The 22,067-nt window shown below is 40.2% G+C and overlaps 1 protein-coding gene across 1 annotated transcript in view; it reads right to left on the bottom strand.

The window, feature by feature from the left end:
• Positions 1–13,726, bottom strand: part of LOC126282414 (myrosinase 1-like) — an 87,839-nt gene extending 74,113 nt beyond the window's left edge. The window contains exon 1 of the mRNA XM_049982071.1: positions 13,573–13,726. Within this exon, the coding sequence (XP_049838028.1) occupies positions 13,573–13,726 (154 nt within the window). The remainder of the gene's footprint in view (positions 1–13,572) is intronic.
• Between the last annotated feature and the right edge of the window lie 8,341 nt (positions 13,727–22,067).

The raw sequence follows: 22,067 nt of genomic DNA, 5'->3' as shown, positions 1-22,067 counted from the left end.
CCGACCTCCTTCCTCGTCCTTCCCTAATCTGATGGGACCGATGACGTGGCTGTTTGGTCTCCTCCCACAAATCAACCAACCAGTCAACATTGCTCATATGACATCCAAGCGGCCATTCTGCAGGCCGTAACGTGCGTCAACTGTGTGGCCATAGAGAAGAGAGATCATTCGCTGTTACTGAAACTGTTTTATATGAACGGCAGTAATTAGAGTAATTACAGTGTTGCATTGGGAGATTATCGTCGACTGAAAAGTTTGAGGAGTGGGATGTTGTCTCGAAATGGCTTAAAGTAGATGATAATAAAAGTCGAAAATACGGGTAAGCTCGGCGTGGCACCTAAAAGTGAAAGGCATCCTATCCCGAGGTTGCTGTTGTCACGGGTAATGCTACAGATCGTTCAGTGTCCTTAGAGTATTCCAACCTGTGGTCAACAGCACCGAAAGTTTCGCGGTCTGTTTCAAACTGGTACCCGTACGATGGTGCAGCAACTGAAATACCATGTTTCGCAGCAACGTTCGTAGATTGCTCATTGGTTTCTGGTACAGAACAGCGCTGATGACATGAGGGAGGCAATGGTGTATAGAGTGATGAAACATTTTATTCTGCAGAATGCAGTGATTACACATGATTGCTGAATATAAGAAACTGTTAAACCGCGTGGTGTGTACGAAAACACGATGCAGGGTGTGGAATCACAAGCTCCTTTAGTCTCGGTCCATTCTTCTCTAAAGGGAATACACCCTGAGTGCCTATCATGTGTTCCATGAGGTGTATACGTTATCGAGGCCTCCTTGTACAGCATGTGCTTCCTGCTTTGCAGGAGCATTACTGTGAGCAAACCTTATGCCTTTTTCACTTGTTTTACCTCTTCAGTCCACGTCCCGTTCCTAATCCATTACAAGTGGAAATATTTCTTTACGTCTTTCGTGCTTTCACAGCGCCTGATTTGTACCTGGTGTCAAAAATTGGAACAAATAATTTTTCCACCGTAAATCGGCATCGCATTAGCGTATCATAATATCTACCACCTCCCCCCATGAACCATGGACCTTGCCGTTGGTGGGGAGGCTTGCGTGCCTCAGCGATACAGATAGCCGTACCGTAGGTGCAACCACAACGGAGGGGTGTCTGTTGAGAGGCCAGACAAACGTGTGGTTCCTGAAGAGGGGCAGCAGCCTTTTCAGTAGTTGCAAGGGCAACAGTCTGGATGATTGACTGATCTGGCTTTGTAGCAATAACCAAAATGGCCTTGCTGAGCTGGTACGGCGAACGGCTGAAAGCAAGGGGAAACTACGGCCGTAATTTTTCCCGAGGGCATGCAGCTTTACTGTATGATTTGTAAGTAGGCTGTTTACATTTTCTTATTGGTAACGCCACGTAGCGCTCTGTATAAAAATCACTGGCTGTGCCATGTGCAGTCTGTGGCTAGTTTGCACTGTTGTCTGCCATTGTAGTGTTGGGCAGCGGCAGCTGGATGCTAACAGCTCGTAGCGTTGCGCAGTTGGAGGTGAGCCGCCAGCAGTGGTGGACGTGGGGAGAGAGATGGCGGAGTTTTGTAATTTGTAAGACTGGATGTCATGAACTACCATATATATTTTGACTATTAAGGTAAATACACTGTTTGTTATCTATTAAAATCTTTCATTTGCTAACTATGCCTATCAGTAGTTAGTGCCTTCCGTAGTTTGAATCTTTTATTTAGCTGGCAGTAGTGGTGCTCGCTGTTTTGCAGTAGTTCGAGTAACGAAGATTTTTTGTGAGGTAAGTGATTTGTGAAAGGTATAGATTAATGTTAGTCAGGGCCATTCTTTCGTAGGGATTTTTGGAAGTCAGATTGCGTTGCGCTAAAAATATTGTGTGTCAGCTTAAGGTCATTCGTGTATAATTGTTCAAAGAGGACGTTTCACATAGACCAGTCGTGTACAATTTTTCTAAGGGGACGTTTCATATGGCGACCCTGCCAGGATACCTAACTGGAATCTTCTGATTTTTTCTTGTAGTTTGTGTAATTAATGTAGATTTTTTTTATTGCTAGCGCATAATCATAGAGAGGATTTCCTTTGTAGTTGTAGTCTTTCATTGTTGTACAGTACAACAGTTGTGGCATGCATTTAGAGTTGCACCAAGTATTTCGCAGCTGCGCTTGCAATTAACTAGATATTATTTTCAGTGCTATGTTAATGTGTTCTCTTATTTTTGTTCTTCAGATTGTGTTTTTCTGTGTTGTCGTGTGAAAAATTGTGACAATAATGGAGTGTGAAAAACGTAATACTAGGCTCTAAAGTAAACTGAGAAATGACAGTGAAGACGAAAGCAGTGTGTTAGCGCCACCATGTAATGAATTAACTAATGTTCAAAGTAGTAATTTGGTAATTGTGTGTAGGGAAATGGAGCGGGTTGCAAATAATGGTGTAGGCAGTGAAAGAATTAGTGAACAGTGAAGCATTATCGATCGATCGGTCGGCAACAGCTCGCCTCAGGATTCCGAAATGACAGGACACAATCTTGCAAATACTGTAGATTCAGATTTTGCGCCCTCACCGTTTTCTCAAATAAGTCAAGACACATTTTCTGTTTTTCAAAATGCGAATATTGCCGGTTCAAATGCACTGCTGAAAAGCACTGAGGAACATGTTTCAGACACCAGTGCACTGTTATTACAGTTAATGCAACAAATGGGACAAAGGCTACAAAAGTTAGACACAAAGCTTGAACAAAATCAGAAACAAATGGGACAAAATCTTCAAAAGTTAGACACAATGGAACAAAATCAGTGACAAACACAACAAAAGCTTCAAAAGTTAGACACAATGGAACAAAATCTTCAAAAGTTAGACACAACGTTTGAACAAAATCAGAAACAAATGGGACAGAATCTTCAAAAGTTAGACACAATGGAACAAAATCAGAGACAAACACAGCAAAAGCTTCAAAAGTTAGACAACACACTTGAACAAACACGTGAAGTTTTAACTAATGAGTTACATAACATCGAATCGAAATGTCAAAACGTCTGTAATGACGTAAAAACACAAATTTGTGAGCATTTCCAACCTATTTTTTCGCGGCATGAAAAAGCATTACAGAATCACGAAGCAGCCATAAAAGAACTGCAAACTATTGTTCACGAAAATCATGAGACCTTGCAAGCTAAAATTGACTCAGTTGCATCTACCGATTCGGTTACGGAACTTGCAAAATCTCAAGCGAACTTAAAGGACACAGTAGATACTCTGAAAATTGGTTCAGAAAGACACACAGAGGAAATAATTTCACTGTCAGATAAAGTAGCCGAACTTTCAGATCAGTTCACTAACTTATCTACGAAGGTAGATGATGATCTGAATGACACAAAACCTGTAGCCTTCACTGACACTGAAGAGTATGAACAAATTAGGAAATTCAAACAGAATCAAAATCAAATCAACACACAGTACAAAAGAGAAATGCGGGAAGTACAAGATCAGTTGGCTGAAGTAATACAAGAATTACATATTTCAGAGGACACTCGCGCCCCAGTATGGGAAGAGGGACTTAGCAATACAGAACAACCACAAAATAATAACACAGGGCATTTCGGAAATCATGAAAGTAATTGGCAAGGTGCACCGAATTTTGAGATGGAACCGCCAATACGACGTAACAATGACCGATATGCTACCCGCCGACACGATGATTTTGACTATAAGCTGTTCATTACTGCACGTAAATTCAAAACATTTAAGAATTCTGGCAACGACATTCATCCACAAGCGTGGCTCCATCAATTCTCTCATTGTTTTCCTCCCAACTGGTCATTAGAACACAGATTAGAATTTATGTGTGGCTACTTAGAGAATGAACCAGCTGTAAGAATGCGATCGGTCATTCACGATTGCCACAGTGAAGGAGAATTTTACCATGCCTTCATCTCAGCATATTGGTCCCAAGCCGCACAAGACCGAGTAAAACATAGCATCATAATGATGAAACATTTCGAACAATCTGAATTTTCCAGTCTTGTCAAATATTTTGAAGACATGTTACATAAGAATCAGTATCATTCAAACCCATAAAGCCCCTCAGAACTCATCCGCATTTGCTTAATCAAATTACCTGAACATTTACGACAGATTATTTTAGCAGGACGATGCAAAGATGACATTGAGGCTTTTCACGGGTTGTTACAAGAATTAGAAATTGACATTGACAATCGCGGAAATCGAAAACAGGAACACAACAATTACAGGTCACATCCGTCGCAATTCCGCGATGAAAGAAATAATAACTGGACACGACAAGGCTATTCTCACAACTCAAATCGTGACCAGAACAGACACCACCCATATGACAACCATTGGCAGAGTAGTAATAATTACAGAGAAAGGTCGCATCTCTGTAATAATGAATATGACAGAGAAAACCATGGAAACAGACAATATGGGAACCAAAATAATTATTATCAGGGGAGACAGAATAACTTCAGACGCAACGGTCCACCACGCAATTACGATTCCGGGAGAAATTCTCCACCACATGACCGACAAACAAGAAACAATGTAAACTACCGACAAAACGACAGACCTGAATTGCATCAGAACTGGCGGGATTCCTACAGGACAGGGCCCTCTCGACAAGGTGGATTTGTAGAGGTTAGGTCTCCTAATCCCAACAACGGCTCGCGCCAACAAAGAGAAAGACAATGACCCGCACCGCAGGCAGCCGCGTCGGCCGGCTGGCTCAGAGAAAAATAACAAAGGCGCTAACCTTGAGAAAAATTCCAGTATTCTTTACCGTCGTACAACGCATGATAATTGCGTTCAAGTTAACTCTGAGCACTAGGAAGAGTAAAGGATTGTACTACATTTCACATGTAAAACCATTTATTGAGAGATAATCTGTTTTTTAAATTAGTCTTTGCCATAAAACTTTTCACTCACATTTCTAGTATACTTTGTCAGACTAAGAAACTATTAACATGCAACAATGTTTTGAAGTTCACTATTCAGTCTAGAACCTACGGAACATATTTAGACAGTATTTACGAGTGCATTGTTATAGTGAACAGACATCACTCTGTTATTTCGTGTGTACATTCTTGCTTGTTAGTTGCACGATTACGTAACGACTATAAGGCTCACATACTTAGAACATTTACCAGTATTGCTAATGAGATTTTAATGCAACATTTTGGTTACTTGAAAATACATTCTGGATTTAAAGTACTTTCTGTGAGATACCAGATGATACAGTGGTTAGTTTATGTGACAGGTACACGATTTTATCACGACGCTACTAATGAGTGATAATTTACAATGTTGCTTTTGCAGTTTATCTGTTTTATATCTCCACAGTTTTTCTGAATTTTTCTGGAAAGTAAAACATGTTTTAGTAGTAACGTTTGTGGTATAAGAATCGTACTTCAAGAGTTATGAAATGTATGTAAATGAATGTATTACAATGCCGACGAAAATGTTTTGGACACTGTTATATCAATAAGATTTTGTTTCTAAAGATTTGTAACGCAAGTTCTTGAACTGTGAAATTTTTTATATGAGATTGCCACTGTAGCGGAAACTGGTGTCGTAAATATTTCGGTAAGACAGTTAAGTGACCACCTGCATGTAATGCGTCGTGGGCACCCAGCTGGGCGACAGCCACCGGGAAACAAGACATTAGTGTGTGCCTTTCAGAGGCACAGGTGAAAAAAAAAGGGAGGCCATTATCCTCGCTATTGACAGTCCTTTGTAGAAAGCACCGCAAATACGATACGCTTATTTCTTGGAAACATTCTTACATCTGCACACCTGATTATGACAAGTGCCTTTCTACGAGAGTTGAGAGAATTTGTACTAACTTATGAAATGTCACATGACTATGGAATGATATTTTTATGCTTTGCCTTTCATAGTTGCTTGTTTCATTTGATATCTGTTTTCCAGCTGTGTTACAGCATTGGTTTTATAAAATAAAAGTAAATGCATTTGCTAATGTGAAAACTTTCTGTCAACAGATCTGTTAAATAATAATTTTATGATCCACATTCTTAAAAAAGAGGAGCACTTGGAAAGGAAAGAACAATAAGAAGGGACTAGTAACAGGAACTGCATACATAATTTTCTTTTGAAGTACTTGGTAATTTATTTAATAGAATAAGTTGTGGTGCACCACTTTAAATACATAGACATTAAGATGTGATTATAACTTTCCCTTATCTGCATTGTTGTCTTTAGTGTACTATTTTTTCTGCTTGTGGGTTTGTCATGTTTAGGTATAAGTTATTACATTTATTGCTGCTTGCTATACTTACTTGCATTTTTTATACATTGCTGTTTGTGTTAATCGTTTTGTGCTGCTGCATTGCGTCGTCCCTTAGTTTAGCATCTGAGCTCAGTAGATTTTAAGTTAGCTTAAGAGGGGGGAGACTATATAAGAAACTAACTATGATGAATTGGAAGAGAAGCATTGAGAAGCTATATGAAAATGATTTGGCCAAAAAAGTAGTGTATAGTGGAGAAAAACTATTTTTGAAAGAGGGTGTGAACAGAATACAGAAAGCAGGTTTAGGTAGGACTTTTTGGGAATAATGATGAACTAAGGGAGATCTCTATGCAAAATACTGCAGTAAAACAAACCCTGTCCTTTCCTTTTGTATTATCCGTCTATGTGTTTATGTACCCTTGTGTATTTGTCTTTTTCCTGTCTTTATGTGTTTAGCTAATAAGATTTATGTTGTAGAAATTTTCAAATACTATGTTATTTTCTTTGTAAATATTTTCAGACATGATTTATTGTGTTTTGTTTTAATGCTCATGTGTGAAGTTGATGTTTCAAAAGTTATTCTGATCTTTTATGTATGTACTTATAATTTTTGTAACACTGATGTATTTACTATTTCGATTCTTTTGTAAAGCCTGTACTACTGCAAATGTTATCTGTATAGTTATGTTCTTTAAAGATGTATTTTGTACCTTTGTTATTGCATTCTTATGTTACAAAATTGTAATTGACACCAGTTCATCAAATTAAGTAACTTGTAAATTACATTTCACTGCACACGTTTCTGTTAGTCATAGTATATGGACAATATGTGAGAAGTAGGGACTGATAGTGTTTGCACATGTGTTAATAACTCAGTAAGGGACTGGATAACAGCATTGCTGCTTCTAAGGACATTTCAAAAACAATTTTTCTGAGTGCACAAGTGGTGGTTATGGACTTGTTATATTATCCGCAAGACACTTCAATGGTGAGTGTGCCCCTGCACAGTGAAACAGATGGCTGCTGGCCATCTCTACGAGGACTACAGTGGGTCTACACCTTTGATGACCCACCAATACCATTATTTCTACAAGGACTGCAGTGGGTCTGCACCTCTGGTGGCCCACCAATACCGTAATCTCTACCAGGACTACAGTGGGTCTGCTCTGTGATGACCTACCTACCGATAGTCTTCAACGTCGACTGACTCTGTTGTGGCCCATTACCTGTCTGCATGTCAAAAGTCAGCACTGTCTTTCGTTGGAAGGACAACACTACTTCTTCAAGACTGCATGGAAATCCACTACTTCCGTGTGCATTTTCTTTTATTGCTCAGTCTTTGAGAAAAACACTACTATTTTACTGTGATGAATGATCAGGACTGTCTATATGGACTCTGAGAAAATTTTAGCTTTTGACCAACATTGTACCAATAAGTGTGTGCATTTGATATCTTTGTTATAGTAATTATGAAAAATTTCATCAAATCATTATTGGCCACTGCCCAAAACAATTTGTAAAAATTTTTTGTGGGGAGCATGGGGGCTATGTAAGTAGGCTGTTTACATCTTCTTATTGGTAACGCCACGTAGCGCTCTGTATAAAAATCACTGGCTGTGCCATGTGCAGTCTGTGGCTAGTTTGCCTTGTTGTCTGCCATTGTAGTGTTGGGCAGCGGCAGCTGGATGCTAACAGCTCGTAGCGTTGCGCAGTTGGAGGTGAGCCGCCAGCAGTGGTGGACGTGGGGAAAGAGATGGCGGAGTTTTGTAATTTGTGAGACTGGATGTCATGAACTACCATATATATTTTGACTATTAAGGTAAATACACTGTTTGTTATCTATTAAAATCTTTCATTTGCTAACTATACCTATCAGTAGTTATTGCCTTCCGTAGTTTGAATCTTTTATTTAGCTGGCAGTAGTGGTGCTCGCTGTTTTGCAGTAGTTCGAGTAACGAAGATTTTTTGTGAGGTAAGCGATTTGTGAAAGGAATAGGTTAATGTTAGTCAGGGCCATTCTTTCGTAGGGACTTTTGAAAGTCAGATTGCGTTGCGCTAAAAATATTGTGTGTCAGCTTAAGCACATTCGTGTATAATTGTTCAAAGAGGACGTTTCACATAGACCAGTCGTGTACAATTTTTCTAAGGGGACATTTCAGATTAAATGATGATGGCGTCCTCTTGGGTAAAATATTCCAGAGGTAAAATAGTCCCCCATTCACTTCTCCGGGCGGGGACTACTCAAGAGGATGTCGTTATCAACAGAAAGAAAACTGGCGTTCTACGGATCGGAGCATGGAATGTCTGATCCCTTAATCGGGCAGGTAGGTTAGAAAATCTGAAAAGGGAAATGGATAGGTTAAAGTTAGATATAATGGGAATTAGAGAAGTTCGGTGGCAGGAGAAACAAGACTTCTGGTCAGGTGACTACAGGGTTATAAATACAAAATCAAATAGGGGTAATGCAGGAGTAGGTTTAGTAATGAATAGGAAAATAGGAATACGGGTAAACTACTACAAACAGCATAGTGAACGCATTATTGTGGCCAAGATAGATACGAAGCTCACACCTACTACAGTAGTACAAGTTTATATGCCAACTAGTTGTGCAGATGACGAAGAAATTATAGAAATGTATGATGAAATAAAAGAAATTATTCAGATAGTGAAGGGTGACGAAAATTTAATAGTCATGGGTGACTGGAATTTGGCAGTAGAAAAAGGGAGAGAAGGAAACGTAGTAGGTGAACATGGATTGGGGCTAAGAAATGAAAGAGGAACCTGCCTGGTAGAATTTTGCACAGAGCACAACTTAATCATTACTAATACTTGGTTTAAGAATCATGAATGAAGGTTGTATACATGGAAGAACCCTGGAGATACTAAAAGGTATCAGATAGATTATATAATGCTAAGACAAAGATTTAGGAACCAGGTTTTAAATTGTAAGACATTTCCAGGGGTAGATGTGGACTCTGATCACAATCTATTGCTTATGACCTGTAGATTAAAACTGAAGAAACTGCAAAAAGGTGGAAATTTAAGGAGATGGCACCTGGATAAACTGAAAGAACCAGAGGTTGTACAGAGTTTCAGGGAGAGCATAAGGGAAAAATTGACAGGAATGGGGGAGTGAAATACAGTAGAAGAAGAATGGGTAGCTTTTAGGGATGAAGTAGTGAAAGCAGCAGAGGATAAAGTAGGTAAAAAGACGAGGACTAGTAGAAATCCTTGGGTAACAGAAGATATATTGAATTTAATTGATGAAAGGAGAAAATATAAAAATGCAGTAAATGAAGCAGGAAAAAAAGGAATACAGACGTCTCAAAAATGACATCGTACAGGAAGTGCAAAATGGCTAAGCAGGGATGGCTAGAGGACAAATGTAAGGATGTAGAGGCTTATCTCACTATGGGTAAGATAGATAATGCCTACAGGAAAATTCAAGAGACTTTTGGAGAAAAGAGAGCCACTTGTATGAATATCAAGAGCTCAGATGGAAACCCAGTTCTAAGCAAAGAAGGGAAGGAAAGATGTACTTGAGGACAATGTTCTGGAAATGGAAGAGGATGCAGATGAAGATGAAGTGGGAGATACGATACTGCGGGAAGAGTTTGACAGAGCACTGAAAGACCTGAGTCGAAACAAGGCCCCCGGAGTAGACAACATTCCATTGGAACTACTGACGGCCTTGGGAGAGCCAGTCCTGACAAAACTCTACCATCTGGTGAACAAGATGTATGAAACAGGCGAAATACCCGCAGACTTCAAGAAGAATATAATAATTCCAACCCCAAAGAAAGCAGGTGTTGACAGATGTGAAATTTACTGAACAATCAGTTTAATAAGCCACAGCTGCAAAATACTAACACGAATTCTTTACAGACGAATGGAAAAACTAGTAGAAGCCGACCTTGGGGAAGATCAGTTTGGATTCCGCAGAAACACTGGAACACGTGAGGCAATACTGACCATACGACTTACCTTAGAAGAAAGATTAAGGAAAGACAAACCTACGTTTCTAGCATTCGTAGACTTAGAGAAAGCTTTTGACAATGTTGACTGGAATACTATCTTTCATATGCTAAAGGTGGCAGGGGTAAAATACAGGGAGCGAAATGCTATTTACAATTTGTACAGAAACCAGATGGCAGTTATAAGAGTCGAGGGACATCAAAGGGAAGCAGTTGTTGGGAAGGGAGTAAGACAGGGTTGTAGCCTCTCCCTGATGTTATTCAATCTGTATATTGAGAAAGCAGTGAAGGAAACAAAAGAAAAATTCGGGGTAGGTATTAAAATCCATGGAGAAGAAATAAAAACTTTGAGGTTCGCCGATGACATCGTAATTCTGTCAGATGCAGCAAAGGACTTGGAAGAGCAGTTGAATGGAATGGATTGCGTATTGAAAGGAGGATTTAAGATGAACATCAACAAAAGCAAAACGAGGATAATGGAATGTAGTCGAATTAAGTCAGGTGATGCTGAGGGAATTAGATTAGGAAATGAGACACTTGAAGCAGTAAAGGAGTTTTGCTATTTGGAGAGCAAAATAACTGATGATGGTCGAAGTAGAGAGGATATAAAATGTAGACTGGCAATGGCATGGAAACCGTTTCTGAAGAAGAGAAATTTGTTAACATCGAATATAGATTTAAGTGTCAGGAAGTCATTTCTGAAAATATTTGTATGGAGTGTAGTCATGTATAGAAGTGAAACATGGACGATAAATAGTTTGGACAAGAAGAGAATAGAAGCTTTCGAAATGTGATGCTACAGAACAATGCTGAAGATTAGATGGGTAGATCACATAACTATTGAGGAAGTATTGAATAGGATTGGGGAGAAGAGAAGTTTGTGGCACAACTTGACCAGAAGAAGGGATCGGTTGGTAGGACATGTTCTGAGGCATCAAGGGATCACCAATTTAGTATTGGAGGGCAGTGTGGAGGGTAAAAATCGTAGAGGGAGACCAAGAGATGAATACACAAAACAGATTCAGAAGGATGTAGGTTGCAGTAGGTACTGGGAGATGAAGAAGCTTGCACAGGATAGGGTAGCATGGAGAGCTGCATCAAACCAGTCTCAGGACTGAAGACCACAACAACAACAACAATAACTACCAAATTTTGCAGTTTCGGGATAGTTACGGCCCACACTTGACATTCGCTCACGAGTCCTGTGGTCACGAAACACGGGCTCCCCAATCCCACCGCCTTTCAATGATGGCTGAGTTCCGAGAGGTCTCACCGTCGTTTGGCACTATCCGTCAGGTTCGTTTTCCCCCCGTCACTGCCACCACTTCACAGTACTTAAGAATAACTTTGTGTTTTATATTTTACGTTTTGATGATTTCGCATTACAGACAAACCAATGTTGTGAAGATAATTTCATAGAAATAAACGTAATTGGGCTACATAGCCGTATAAATCTTAATTACAAGATTACTTTCTGGACCCCACATGTCCCTCATACAAAATACTAAGGAAAATGCCCTCAGCAACGTGTGTATTATATTGGAAGAGTGCGGGTTCACTTCTCGTACCCCTATACCTTATGAAGCAGTTCAGATTCCAGTGTCAGGGATGTCTGGTGGATAAGCAATCACAGTCAGCTTCAGCCTATTACGAAGGTGCAGTTCCCACATCTAGAGGGCGAGGTTGACGGGTTGTGGGTGGCACGGGTGGAGGGCAAAGAAGGAAGGAGCATCTGGGTGAGAAATTCCCAGCCCTCGACGTCTGCCAAGCAACGCTGAAAGAGGCCTGCTAGAGGTTACGCAATTTGGACGCTTGAATGGTGCTAAGCTGTTCATGAGCCCAACGGAGTTAATGACGATTTCTACGGCGGGTTGTCTCTTACGATGTGAGATGATGATGGCTGCACCGGTAAACAACGGTTAAGTGACGATCGTTCTATGGACTGTTTGGAATGTGGGATGCAAATAAACACAGCAAAAATAGAGAGTATGGCAATCAGTACAAGACGTAATCTGTCCAATATTAAAATATGATAATCTACCATTAGTCAGATAAGTGCATTTTAATATCTTGGAAGCACAACAACTGAAGACTTCAGGTGTCATCAGGAGGTGAAAACTCAAATCGCCATAGCGAAGGAGGCATTCAACCGAAAGAGGAGACTCTTATGTGGCAAATTAGATAAAGGTATCAGAAAAGGCTTGCTAAATGTCTTGTCTGGTGTGTGGCACTATATGTAGCAGAAATGTGGACGCTGAGACGAGAGAATGAAAAAAAGATTAGATGCATTTGAGACGTGGATGTGAAGGAGAATGGAGAGAATAAGCTGGCTGGAAAGAGTGAGTTATGAAACAGTATTGGAAAGGGTTGGTGAGAAAAATATCTACTGAAGGTTGTAAGAGAAAGGAAAAATAACTGATTGGGACATTCATTGAGAAGCGAGTGCTTGCTAGCAGATGCTTTGGAAGGATTGGTTAGTGGGAGAATACTGAGTGGAAGAAGGAGATACAAGATAACAGACGACATAAAGGGGAGAGGAAATTATGCAGGCCTGAAGAGGATGGCAGAAGAACGGACAGCCTGGAGAAGTAACATGTGAAAACCGGCCTTTTGGCGAACACTGATGGTGATGATGATATGAGCCCTACGTATCCACAGTACTGAAATTATCTCTTAGTGATGCAGCGAAGATTATACAGGAAGCTCCCCCCTATATCTGTGTCTGAGATAGACCACAAACGCAGTAAACGAACATAAATGGAGAAAATGGGCAACCACTTCTTCTTTTATTTCAGAAGAATCCGACTCAGCAAATACCTACAGGAAATAACTACAGGAAACTGGTGTTGCCGCAAAGGAATTGTAACGCTTTGGGTTCAGCATTTTAATCATAAAAATTAGCACAGTAAAGTGACTTAAATTAAATCAACATATAACATAAATAATGACTAAAAAACCTTGGATTAATGACAAACACTACTTGTGAAAGTAGGTAGATTGGAAATAAATGCAGCGTTTACAAAGGATGGTTAATCGTACGGCTCACCAGTAGTGTAAACTTTTGGACTTAATTTTAAAAAGTGAGTTGTATTATGGAACAAATATGTCATTATCTTTCTTATATCACATTCTAAAAACTTCAGTCTAGAGTATTTTATAACAATGACTGTCATAAGCTCGAGACGAAAAGTGGAAAGGTATCCATGATATAACGATAGTTAAACAGTAAGTTGTTGACAGACGTATTTACGGTGCGTTTACTTCAGTGAAATACATCTCTTGAGATCACGTCGTGTTAAAAATGACTCGAAAAGGAGAATGATTGTACTTAATTTCTGAACGGCTGTACAAGCTCACCATCCTCGTTCCAGGCGCCCTCAATTTGATAGGCGGCGGTAGCAGCTCCCAACAGGAAGCCATCGGGAAACTGGTTGATAGAGCTGTTAGACGCAGCTCTGACCAGGTGGATTACTGTCACCGTGGACACTAAAATTGCTAGACCTCTCGCCATGATCCGCTATACCGTCAGTGGGAGGCTGGTGTAATGTCCGTCAGCACTACCTTCTGATAGTAAGCAGCCTTTTATCATATAATACGTAAAAAATCCTCTTCAAAAAACTCATTAGTCATATCCGTAAACTCTTAAGAAGATTGTGTCTTTCCTCATAACACACTATCGTGATCTAAATAAGAAACAATAAGGCAGTACGTTGATACCGGCGATTTCCATTAAGTGATTAGGAGACTACTATCGCCCTCAAATATCGTGGGTTGCTTGTGTTACGTTATCAGTCATGTACTTTGGTCAAGCTCAGAAAAACACGTTAAGTGACCTGACCTTCCCCATTTATGCTTACTACTAATTATTTAAAATTAGGAAGTACACACACAATAGATGTATAGTATATTTTATTATCTGTTCACAGCTCTCCCAGATTCCCGAGTTGAATTTTACGAAATCCAGTTAACCATTAAAAGAATTTTTGATTACTTTAGGTGCAAAATGACGAGGAGAAGTAGGTTATTGTAATCGCTATGGTTGTCGCCGGAATAATACTTTTCATGCCCCTTTCAAGTAAGAGCCTACACTGAAGAGCCAAAATAGTCGACACATATGCCTAATATCATGTAGAGCCTCCTCGAGTACGCAGAAGTGCCACAACATGACGTGGCATGGACTCCACTAATGTCTGAAGTAGTGCTGGAGGGAACTGATAACATGAATCCTGCACGGCAGTCCATAAATCCGTAAGAGTACTCTTCTGAACTGCACGTTGCAAGGCGTCCCAGTTATGCTCAATGACGTTCATGTCTGTGTAGTTTGGTGGCCATCGGAAGTGTTTAAACTAAGAAGAGTGTTCCTGTAGCCACTCTGTAGCAATTTCGGACGTGTGGGGTGCCGCATGGTCCTGATACGAATGCCAAAGTCAGTGGGAATGCACAGTGGACGTGAATGGATGCAGATGATCCCACAGGATGCTTATGTGCAAGTCACCTGTCAAAGTCGTATCTAGACCTATCAGGGGCCACGTATCACTCCAGCTGCACATGCCTCACGTCTTTACAGAGTCTCCATCAGCTTCAACAGTCCCCTGCTGACATACAGGTCCATGGATTCACGAGGTTGACTCCATACCTGTACACGTCCATCCGCTCGATACATTTTGAAACAAGACTCGCCTACTAGGCAATATATTTCTAGTCATCAACAGTCCAATGTCAGTGTCGATGGGCCCAGGCGAGGTATAAAGTTTTGTGTCGTGCAGTCATCAAGGGTACACGAGTGGGCCCTCGGCTCAGAAAGTCCATATCGATGATGTTTCGTTGAATGGTTTGTACACTGATACTTGATGGTCCAGCATTGAAATATGCAGCAATTTGCTGAAGGGTTGCACTTTTGTCATGTTGAACGAAACTCTTCAGTCGTCGTTGTTCCCATTCTTGCAGGATGTTTTGCCGGACACAGCGATGTCAGAGTTTCGATATTTTACTGGATTCCTGATATTCACGGTACACTCATGAAATGATCTCACTGGAAAACCCCCGCTTCATCGCTACCTCGGAAATGCTCTGTCTTATCTCTAGTGCGCCGACTGTAACACCACCTTGAAACTCACTTAAATCTTGATAAATTATCACTGTAGTAGGAGTAACCGATCTAACAACTGCGCCAGACACATGCTGTCTCATATAGGCGTTTCCGAACTCAGCACCGTATTCTGTCTGTTTACGTATCCCTGTATTTGAATACGCATGCTTATACCAGTTTCTTTGGCGCTTCAGTGTAAAAACAGCGATTTACAAAAGAGAAAATTTCAGGAGTGCATTAACATGGAATCATTTACAAACTTTATAGTAGTTTGATCCTAAAACGCTGGAATGATGTAGTAACCACATGGAAATTTGATGCTAATCAAGTAGCGTAAACTGGTTGCTATGTACACACACATAAACACACACACACACACACACACTTCTGCTAATAATCATATATGCAGTTTTTAAGTAGAAATTGCTAAAAGCAGAATAAATAAAGACCTAAACGACTAAAGTGACACACAGCTGACCAATTGACTGACGGTCAATTAATCCGCAAGCGATGAAAGAGCCAACTCTGGAAAAAAGCCTCCGTCTTCATAGCAAACATGTAAATGAGCACTGGAGCAGTACCTCTCCTTAGAATGAATATGCCAAACGCAACTCGTTGTGTTCGAAAGTAGGGTGCATATTTATTGTTCCTTTGTGGATCATCTTATAGACTTGGCAAAACTTGTATGGTCTGTAGGGAGATATTACAAACCTGCGAAGATATCGTTATAACACACTCTACTAATCCAGATGGGAATATGTAATTTGAGATATAGTACAAAGTATATAAAACAACTTAGGCCAGCGTCATAACGTACATGCGATAGAAGCAGAAACGGTAGTTTCAAATCTGAGTGTAACGCCCAGTAGCATTGTGGGAAAGTTTCCCAGTGATGGTAGGTGGTGCGCATCAGAGATTTCTATTACTTCGGCTGCCGTTTGTTATATGCATCACAGCGGTCTGTAGATAGGAATCCGATGCACGCTGCTATGCGCTGCATCTACTACCAGACGAAGCTTTAATCTGGCATAATCTACTCATACAATATAAGCTGCATATAAACTCCAGTAATAGACCCATGGGCCCGTTGCAACAAAGGGTATAACACTACAGAAACAACAACTCCATGTTCAAAGTGTTGGTTATGACGCACATTTCAGTCATTGCTGCAAGGATGAAATTTTGTAGAGTAAAGTGTGTTCTGTGTGACGCAAATATTCTACTTCGGCTTAAAGTCAAAGTACACCAAACGGATGTACAACATACCGCTGAGCAATACCACCAAGTCAGGTATATGCAGATGCTGCTTCAGATAACAATAGTCTCTTTGACGACTGCATAAGAAGTAAAATTATCAAAAAACAGATCACCTTAGAGACAACCACCGAGAAACTAAGATAGGTGCGTTTTGAATGGAATTGATGTGTATAGGGATCAGCATATGATAACGTCTAATTGCCCAGTCATTGTACATGAACACCAGAGGCCACAGAAACCGTGGACCGATAGTCTCGGTGAGTGTAAGCCTATTATAGACCCAATACAGAATATGTTTTGAATCAAAGAAAGTGGCAATGATGATCAACAAAGCTATCTCAGTAATACTGGAAAAACGCTGAGAAGAAATAGACGGTGATACAGCCTCATGCTCAAACAAATTTTGTTAAAATCGACTCAGGCCGCGATGTATTATGCTTATAAAATGTAAATTACTGGACTGTTTTAATGCTGGTGCTCTTTTGACTCATAACTCCACACATGTGAGGGTAATCCTTGGAATAGTGCAAATCCAAGCAATACAATCATTGTTATGTCACCTAATACGGACTGTGTTTCCCATGTTCTATGATCACGGCGCCGCACCTACACGGCAGGAAATGACAAGCATCTGACTGATAATTTAATCTTTTCGCATTAAAAATTCACTATGTCCATGAGTTGCGTAATTTTTCTTACAAAGCAATCCAGAAGTTGGCAGAGGGTAGTGTAGGAAGCAAAGTATTTCAGTGGTAACTTCGTCTTGTGCTATGTACGCCAGTAATTGAGCCTGATACACCCGGGAACAGTCATTCATCAAATAGAAAAGCTCTGCAGTGATACCAGCATACCAAAGAATGATCTATCCGTGAAAGAACCTCATATCCTCCAGTACAATTACCATTCGTTCCATTACGAAGACATGGTGATGTTTGGAGGAAAAACATCTGCTGCTGTGTCATCTTTCCTGTTCTCTTGAGGTACAGCGCGTCAGATATCAGTCACACGTGACTTGTCAGAAAACCGTATACACTGTCATGATGGCAGCTCATTTAACGTATTTGAGCTCTACCTTATTCTTATGTATAGAACACACACCATCTGGCTCGATCTTCTTCGGATTTCTTCACCTGTCTGAAAGCTAGTCCATGATAAGAACATTGATTTCTTGACCCTCCAGTACTGTTTGATGTATTTAGTTGCATGTGGCGAGCTTGGCAACACATCAAAACGGTTTTTGGGGAAAATGGATATCAGTTGGTGCCAAAAAGTGCGTTAGGCAAACATAGATTAATCTCATTTGAATGCAGAGCTCTTTGTGCAGTAAAACATTTTTCCGAAAAAGAAATTAGAGTAGTTCTGTAAGAGCCAGTGGACGAGGCTAATGGTCTATAATTCTTCTTCCCAGTTCATCAACAACACTGTACGTTATTCATGTTCAAATACCTGTTTGGTCTCTCCATGGTGTGAATACCGTCATTTTCAGGTTCATGCAGCAGAGTAAATAAATCAGGAACTGAGATCTTAAATTTTTCTAATAATAAAGAGACCAAGAGTGGCAGGATGAGCAAAAGTGTTGAGAACAATACGAGTCTTACGTCTTTACTACAGCCAAGTTGAAATTACAATATTTTCTCGTCATAAACTCAAGGAAGGTTATACCTAATATATCTGTTAGTGTAGTAGATAGTCAGAGGGAGAATACTGGTGTATGTAGTGATAATGTTGCACCAGAGAAGATCAGTTACATCAGTGTTACTGCAAACGGAGAGGAATCTGAACTGATGGCTCCTTTTGACACAACTAACAGTGAAGAGGTGTTGTCCAATTGTAGGTCTGTGCCTCGTACTGCTAACAGCGTTCAGCTCGATCAGTGTTATACTGCTTCCACTCCTTAGATTAACCTTTATTGGGATATGAGTAGCTTAGTATTGGAGGATATGAGTGAATTAGAAGTAATAATATTACCTAAATCAAAGAAAGTGCAGGAAGCACGAAACGACAGTACAGACTTGTTAAACGATCGACGGCAGGCTAATAGAAGAGAACAGATGGATAGTATGAAAGAACTAAGTTCTAGTACGAAAGAATTTAAAGAGAAAAACTAAAATTTATAAAGCTATTTTTCATTAATTTCATTATTTAATGAGTTCAATAGTCAAATGAGGGAAGAGTAGCAGCGTGAATATAATTGGAGAACTGTAGATGGACGTGCTGAGACACTTACGTGTGAGGTCGGAAACGCTGTAGAGCATCAACGACGCTAGTAAAACACTACTAGAATTCAGTCATTTATTCACAATGTGTACTAGTCATTGTGCTTCAGCACCAGCATCGGCTATTTCTCATTCAGCTGCTTGTTTGATTCCAGCTGATGTCTGTCCTGTGCGATCCATGCATGCCCAGCTGAGATTTAGCAACCCCAGAGACACAGCGGGTTGCCAGTGAGTGGACACTGCCATTGCACAATGCAAAGTGAACTTGGACTGGTTGCTGTAGTGTCCTATGTCCTATTCCAAATTCCACGATGACCCATCTGCGATGTACCTCATGTCGGTAGTCGTGTGCTTCCAATATGCTTTCAATACGCAAGAAAGTTGAGTGTTGAACAGGAATGTGGACACTAAGAGGCCCCATTCCTGGCATCCATATGAAAGTTCAGCCCGGGCAGCATCCTGCGAATTGGTGTTTTTGGAAGATAATCAGCTCGTGCATTAGAGGATGGTAGGTAACGAGCAGCATCAAGTTTATCAGCTGAAGGCTGTCAACCCAAGTACAGCTTTGACTAGTTCATACATGGTACTGGAGCACCTAGGACATAGTTTCACAACAGTATCGTACCAAAGAATCGAATGTTATTCTGTGTGCCATCGATCTCAATGATCAACTCATGATGGGAGCTGGAGAGATGGGGTATTAAAAGAGAGGTAGCATGAAGATATGACGCAAGGCACGGTTTTAATGATTGCATGTCTCCTCATTCTTCTATATTCACTTAACAGGTTGTTAACTGCTGTGTTTGTTCCTCATTAAGTGGTCTTGTGAAAGAGACATTCTCACAACATGCCTCACAAGCCAACGAATATGTTTGTCTTGTTTCTTTTAGTACTCTGCCACAGTCTTCTTTCTGCTGAATGTGTCTCCTCATTTGACAGACAGTGTCTTCATGTGTTGCTTGGCCCTCTTGTGACGTAACAGATTGCTTCTTGCTTCCACCCCTGTCTCTGGCATGATTTACATTTGCCTCTGGCAATGTGAATTAGTTTTAATAATTATTCTCCTGTTCTGTACCCCCTACAATTCTGTGCCATAACGGAATGCAAGTGTGGGTTTCTGCAGCCACTGTCACAGTCCCTAAAATTCTTCTGAATAAGTGTCCATAAAATTCTTCTGAATATGTGACCACACTGTCAATGTGTAGAACCCACAAATGTTGGAGAATTTTACATATTGATAGTGTGTTCACATACCCAGAAGAATTTTGTTGAGCATAATCGTAGAATTAATTCTGTTTCAAATAAGGAAGGCAGTCAAAATGCAGGGAAATGGTATAGAACCTGAAGAAACCTTGCAGGAGAAACTGGCGCTTTATGAGAAAAAAAATGTTCAAATGTGTGTGAAATCGTATGGGACTTAACTGCTAAGATCATCAGTCCCTAAACTTACACACTGCTTAACCTAAATTATCCTAAGACAGACACACACACCCATGCCCGAGGGAGGCTAGAACTTCCGCCGGGACCAGCCGCACGGTCCATGACTGTAGCGCCTTAGATCGCTCGGCTAATCCAGAACGGAGCGCGGCGCTTTATGAGAACATCAGTCTAAAGACGAGGAGAGTATTTCAAGTAAAATAAATGCTGTGCCTACTTAGGAAGAAATTAATCCGGTAGAAGAACAAATAGCTAGTCATATTATTGCTTCGCAGAATGTTGTGCAAGGGGTAAAATTATTTAAACTCAACACAGAATAGGAAACATCACGGACTGAAGGGGAAGTTCATAAAAGGGCTATCAAATTGATGAGCTCAGAGCTGTGATAGAAGAGCTGTTCTTAAATGTTTTGTGGGTGTCAGATGGGACTGTACATATAGCAACTGGGTACTCTAAAGCAGTTAGGTTACTTTTGCTGTTTAAGGACGTTCAGACAGAGATACGCCAGAAGAGGTATGAATTAGACTAGAAGTTGTAAGAAATCGTATCCTTTGTTGAAGAAAGGCTGGGCGATGGACTTTTTAACAAAAATGGTCTCATTAGAAGTCATATTTCTGATGAACAATACAATTCAGGAGCTTTTCCTTAACAAGAACCGCAGCATATGGCAGAAGACCGACTCACCGCAGTTGTAACATTTTAATAATGGAACTGTGTTATGAGGAGGCTTGCCAGTATTTAATTATACTATATAATGCTACATATAAGAACTGGGAAATTCATGTCTTCTTTATTGTCATAATTCTCACTGGTCTTCGGAAAAGTAAATTAGCAATTTTCAACAAATTATTAATGAGTTATCGAAGGATTGTGCTTCTTTCCTATCAGCACTTACTCTGAAGAATTAATACTTTCAAGAAAAGAGTTTATGACAAGTATGTGTACCTTTTTTTCGAAGCTATGGCATACTGGATGAGACCTACATGGGTAATCGTTCAGCACACAGTTTATAAGCGGAAGAACTGCTAAGTCACACAAGATGCGAGGGCTTTTACTGTAGGACGGAAGGTGTTGGTAAAGTTACTCAGATTGTCTAGTAAACTACACTCACTTACTCATAATTCATCCTTATTTAATTTGATCTATTCAGATGATATGTGTGTTACATCTTTATACACTTGGACCACGTGGGGAAGCTGAAAACCAGGTCACAAAGTTCATACCAGCTGTCTAATGTGAAGGCTTTTCATGCTTTGGTGCAATGACATACATTCTTCAGCAATCTCTTCGAATTTCAGTCCTAAGTGTGTGGCACATATGGTAGGAGTTAAATGGCATGATGTTAATTTGTAACCTTGATTTTGGAGAAAATGTGTGCAATAGAAGCCTGTTCTCTTTTTTCCTTATAAGTCAGCAGACTTCTGGATGTTTCTTTTGTTAAGATGAGTGAACCAAGACGGGAAAAATTTCCATACATGATTAAAAGAGAACGTATGTGTGATAGCATGATGGAAGGAGGGTTGGCCTCAATAAATAAGCCCTTTTGCAATAATAAAGAGCATTAATGTCACTCAATCTATATTGCTACTGCACCATAAAAAATGCTATTGAACGCTACAAATATTTTCATAGTGGAAGTCAGATTAATGTCTCTTTGATGACATGTTTCAGTATCTTATATATTGTCTTTCAACTCACAATATATGTGTGTAGTTTTCACTACAGTGATAAGGGTCTGTAGTGCTAAGAATGCACTAAGAGTGTGCTCCTGTGGTGAGTACTAGTGCTGTGAGAGAGAAGGTAGATGATAATTTTTCTTACTTCTAGCATGCAGCATGCTGGATGGTATATGC

Source organism: Schistocerca gregaria, chromosome 7, assembly GCF_023897955.1.
Source record: "Schistocerca gregaria isolate iqSchGreg1 chromosome 7, iqSchGreg1.2, whole genome shotgun sequence".
Lineage (NCBI taxonomy): Eukaryota > Metazoa > Arthropoda > Insecta > Orthoptera > Acrididae > Schistocerca > Schistocerca gregaria.
Note: the sequence above shows the minus strand (reverse complement) of the source record. Positions and strands in the feature narration are given on the sequence as shown.